The 5,092-nt window shown below is 46.9% G+C and overlaps 1 protein-coding gene across 1 annotated transcript in view; it reads right to left on the reverse strand.

Moving 5' to 3' along the window:
• The window catches only part of TMEM260 (transmembrane protein 260), a gene marked incomplete at its 5' end in the record, with an annotated part of 28,418 nt that overhangs the window by 6,326 nt on the left and 17,000 nt on the right, over nucleotides 1–5,092 (reverse strand). The window contains 5 exons of the mRNA XM_010136332.1: nucleotides 1–54; nucleotides 226–343; nucleotides 697–780; nucleotides 1,142–1,182; nucleotides 3,288–3,467. The exon at nucleotides 1–54 is cut by the window's left edge and continues 1 nt beyond it. Coding sequence (XP_010134634.1) covers nucleotides 1–54; nucleotides 226–343; nucleotides 697–780; nucleotides 1,142–1,182; nucleotides 3,288–3,467 — 477 coding nt within the window. The remainder of the gene's footprint in view (nucleotides 55–225; nucleotides 344–696; nucleotides 781–1,141; nucleotides 1,183–3,287; nucleotides 3,468–5,092) is intronic.

Below are 5,092 nucleotides of genomic sequence, written 5' to 3' on the forward strand. Positions count from 1 at the left end.
CAGCCCTGCCAGCACAGCCACCACAGCACTGCTCTGCAGCCAGAATCGCTCCACCTAGGAAACAAAACCCCAGAGACACAATTTTTCTTTACCCAGCTACAGGAAAACAGGATAAAAAGCTGTATTCTTGCACCATACGCAGCTTCAAGACAACCACTTGCCCCCGATCAGGTGCTTTTAAGGCTTTTTCCAAAAATTAAGAGCAATTTTTGGAGTGCAACTTACCACGCCCAGAAATAGAGGTTTTGTAATGTCCAAATTTGCTCTCCAAGCGAAGAAAAGGGAATAAAGACAGAGCATTCCAGCGAAGAGCCAGATCACGGGTGATTTCTGCTGCTTTGTCCTATAAAAAAATAACGTAGGGCTGTAACGGCGTGTTGAAAAAGGAGAAAAAAGTTGTGTGTACTTGAAAACCAGTCTCTCTGCATACCTAAATGCATTTAGAACCAGGAGCTGATGAGCCTTCCTTTAACTTTGCAGTTTATAAAACTTCTGTTTTCAAAGCACAAAACCATCAGGATTTCAAGATTTTTAAGCTTGCCATCTACAAAGCCACAGGGCTATCAGAAGCTGGGGTATTTTGCTCTTAATTAAGATGACCACAGCCAATTGCTGACATTTTTGCACCAGGAAGCAGAAGGCAAAGGAAGGTGTCCATGCAGCCAGTAAGGAAGCAAATATTCTCCTCCAACTTACGGCAGTGCTGTGCTCACACAGGCCATGAGCGCCAGGGCCAGGACAGGAAGGGAGAGCTCTGACTTCATCTGCTCCAGCTGAAAACTGTGGAGAAATTAGTGTGTGGATGCGTCATTCCCAAATTGACTCGAAGTGTCAAGAGAAGCAGGGAAGAAGCACATCATAACATAATCCCACTCTGCTGGGGTTACGGCTACCACACACACGAACAAACTCAGTTTACATGGCAGGATTTTGAATAAAAAATCACTGGGGAGGGAGATCCAGCATTTTCCCCTCACCGGGGAAGGCAGATGGACATGGTTGCTCTCCCTGCACTGGGCACAGATGGCCCCAGCTCCGGAACAAGCCGGAGAAAGCCAGGACAGGAGCCACTTTGGCCAAAATGACCAGCAGCAGCAACAGGTTTCTCTCCACTAAACGGCACAGTCAAAGTTTTACTCACACCAGCATCTCTCTCATACTGGATCCTGTCTCGGACTTGGCCTAGATAAAAAAGAAAGAAAACCCATGAGAAACAAACACACTCATTGTCATTTAACTGGGGCAAGGAAAAGTCTTCTTGTTTTACCCTGTGACTCGAGTCCATTGTATGGTTTAGCAATGATCATAGAAGCGTTGAACCATAGAATTGTTTAGGTTGGAAGAGCCCCTTCAGCTCCTCAAGTCTCCCAGTTCCCCAGCACTGCCAGGTCCCCACTGACCCCTGTCCCGCAGCAGCACCTCCACACGGCTGGGAAACCCCTCCAGGGACGGGGACTCCACCACTGCCCTGGGCAGCCTGGGCCAGGGCTGCACAACCCTTTTGGTGAAGCAATTGTTCCTAATGTGCAACCTTAACCTTCCCTGGTGCCACTTGAGGCCCTCCAGGGACGGGGTCTCCACCACTGCCCTGGGCAGCCTGGGCCAGGGCTGCACAACCCTTTTGGTGAAGCAATTGTTCCTAATGTGCAACCTTAACCTTCCCTGGTGCCACTTGAGGTTGTTTCCTCTCTTTCTGTACCTGCATGGTGCAATTATTTTCTGGGACATCTCCCCTCAGTCTGAGAAGAGCATGTGCACCTTAATTCCTGCTTGGTTACCACACTCGCCCCTGTCCCCTCTGCCCTGATGGAGACAGAGTCGTATGAGATTTATATGAGATATATGAGGATTTTTATTGCAGAGACTTGCAACCTATGGCACAAGTCTGGGACAGAAGACATGGAGAGCCAGCCTGCGGCTCCTGAAGCACCACTGGTGGCCCCCCCTTGCTGACAGTGACAGCTTCTGGCCCTAGATAGATCCCTCGCAGGAGATGACATTTCTGATCCTTGGAACCCTCTCCCAAGTCCTTTCTCTTGACCCTGCTTGCCCATAAAATGGAGCCGTGGGATGCAAGGGCTGTCTGTCCATCCAGGCAGTGCTCTGGCATTAGCCCAATTGGCACCGGGACCAAATGCTTGGATTTTGCCGCATTTATTGCTCCTGCTTCAGACAAGTTCATCGTAAATGTGATTTGTGGTGTAGGATTACACGCAGTCCATCCCTAAGCCTCCTGAACATCGACTTGAATTCATCACATTTGATGGAGAAAGGAGTTAAGGGATTTGCATGCCTTGGTATTGCTCTGCCCAACCGAGTCTCATTCTCAGGAGGTAGCTGGGAATAGGACAGCAGAGGAATCTCAGAAGTCCTCCAGAGGGTGGACCTTATCTCTGTAGGAGTTTTGGAAAGATTAAGTGGCAGCAGCAGGGATTATCAAGTCTTTTGCCTCACCTCCTGCAGCCACCCGTCTCTCCCACAGGGCTGTCATGCAACAGGCACGGTGATCGCTGTGTCACATTGACTGGATGCAGGGGATTAATGTCTGGGGATGTGGGGCTTCAGGACCCCAAGGAGTGATGCAATATGCAAACCATACCCTTTCCTCTTTTTTGCCCCCAGTGGTCCAATTTCCCAGACCTCTGCGCAGAAATCTCTGAAGCAGGAAGGATAGAAGAGGTGCTGGGCACTTGCTTTCCTTGGGTGGCCAGAGCCCAACGTCTAAGTCAGGGCTGGAGGAGGCAGATACAAACCCTACACTCTGTGAGCAACAATACGACACCTCCCTCCCTTGGCAAGAGCACAGATCTGTCAGGAACGCGCCTCAGAGGTGTCTGAGACCCCCTCAAAGCTACCATGCATTTAAATTCAATGTTAGTAAGAAGTAAGTTAAGAGAAATCTCTTTTAAAGGTACAGCAATGAAAACTGATTGTGACCTCTTTAAACAGCTGAGTTTGAAATCAAAAAGTAACAGTTATTTGTCTTAAAGCAAGAAAAACACAAAAATTGATGTCACCAGCCCCCTAGAACAGTTTGTTCTTTGGGCTTGTACAAATATGAGACACCTGTACAGCTCCCAGTAAATAACACGGCTCAGCCCGTCAAGGCAAAGAGAATTATTTCTTTGTTTTCCCAGCCACATGATCCATTCCCAGAAAACCTGACAGATCAGAAGGTCAAAATCAGAAATAAATATTTTAAAAAGAAAACATTTCCCATTTCTTCCCCTGTGAGCAAATAGAAAGGATCTGCTATGAAAGTCATTTAGAAAATGACTCTTATTTACCAGATTGAATGTCCCATATTCTTCCCTGAGAAAGTGGGTCAAAAATCCTTGAAAAGTCGTCTGGTCTCCCCATGTCCAACGGGCTCGACTGAGGTAGGACGAAGCCGGCAGATAGAGATAAGGCAGCAAACCAGCCAAGAAGCATAAACCCAACTTCAGCAAATGGCCTAGGGACAATTCCTGCACCAAAATATGTCATATTGCATAACATTGTTTATTTTAGTTTAATCACGCTGGAACTTCAAGAACAGATAAAGAAAAAACATCAAATATATTTACACAGAGCTGATCTCTCAATTTATAGTAAGTCCCTACAAAATGCTATGTTAAACCTTACGATTTTGTGGATTACTAGGAAACTGCATCAAACTGATCTCCTTTGCATGGCAGGGTGAAATTTAAGTGAAGCAAATAATATTAGCTAGGACTCACGAGTATCATACTCATTGCATCTTTCACATTTAAATCATGGCATGACATGCATAGATGGCTGAAGCACTGCAAGGCTGAGATAACCCACTTTGCAGCGATTAAGAGTTGGCTGGTATTCCATCTGGCAAAAAAAAAAAAAAACCAAGAAAGAAAAACGCTGCTCTAGTACAACTACACGCATCATCACCATCATCAGGAGTCGGGTTTGCCATTTCCTTGATCGCGATTACGCTGGCTAAACGGGATAGGCCAACTTTTGGGGTGGGATTTTCAAGACTGCCTAAGGGGTCAGGAAGACAAGACTTTCAAAGGGACTTCTGTGCCTAACTCCTTTAAGTGCTTTGGAAAATCCCACCCCAGAATACTGCACGCTTGCTTTATCGTTAGCCACTGCCCTGTCAATCAAAGCACTTCTTCAGCAGTTGGGGTTATGGGGAAGAGGCACCATTCAGAGTGATCATCTACAGAACAGGAACGGTCGCTTGATAACGGTGGTGGTGGCCACAGTTCCTTCCAAAGACAGCTGGCCCTTTTTTACTTAAAAAGGCACTATTTTCCACCAAATATCCTTCTTGCTAGGTGGTTTTCTGCAGCAGGCACCACTGGGCTGTCTAAAGTATTTCCCAGGAATATTATATTGGTGCAGGACTGTCCTTGCTGGAAATCACAGAGGTCTCTCCATGCCACCCTGGTTGAAAAACAAAGCTCTGTTTAAAGAACACAAATAATTGCAGAAGTGAGTCTTTGTTGTGTTAAATATATCATCAGAAAGGGGTTTGCTGGAGGTGCTGAACAGATTTTGGATTGAGGTTGTCTGAGTTGCATCTTATCTCTTGCAGCTCGTGTGCTTCAATCCAGGCTTAGGTACACCCTGTGCCATTACCCAGAACCACACTTGACTTAGCAGGTTGAGGGTGGAAAAATACAGGCAGGACTGGCCTGGCAGAAACCTGCCCAACTGTCACCTTCTGAGAGACAGAGGGAGTAGGTGGAGGCTTCTCAGGGCCACCCATGAAGTGATCAGAGCATCTGCGTCACTGAGATGTGCAGCCTTTTCGGGGCAAAGCAGAATTTCTACAACAAGTCTACATCCAGCCTGATGTGTGACTCAGAGAAGATCACAGAAGACATGAGCACTTCATGGCTGCTGAATGTCACCCGGGAGCCTCATCCACATGGATGCATAACACCTTCACAAGACAGGCATGCCACTTACTCAATGAGCAAGTTTAATAAAGAGGTGTGGAAGAGGAACATCTTGAGAGTGGGATCTCTGGTAGAAGATGGAAGGGACATATTTGACCAGATCGAGGGCTTGCTGTTTCACCAAAGGTCAGCCTTCCTTTGGTCTTTTCCATCTGGCACAAGCTGGA

The sequence above is a fragment of the Buceros rhinoceros genome, unplaced genomic scaffold, assembly GCF_000710305.1.
Source record: "Buceros rhinoceros silvestris isolate BGI_N320 unplaced genomic scaffold, ASM71030v1 scaffold9265, whole genome shotgun sequence".
Taxonomy (NCBI): domain Eukaryota; kingdom Metazoa; phylum Chordata; class Aves; order Bucerotiformes; family Bucerotidae; genus Buceros; species Buceros rhinoceros.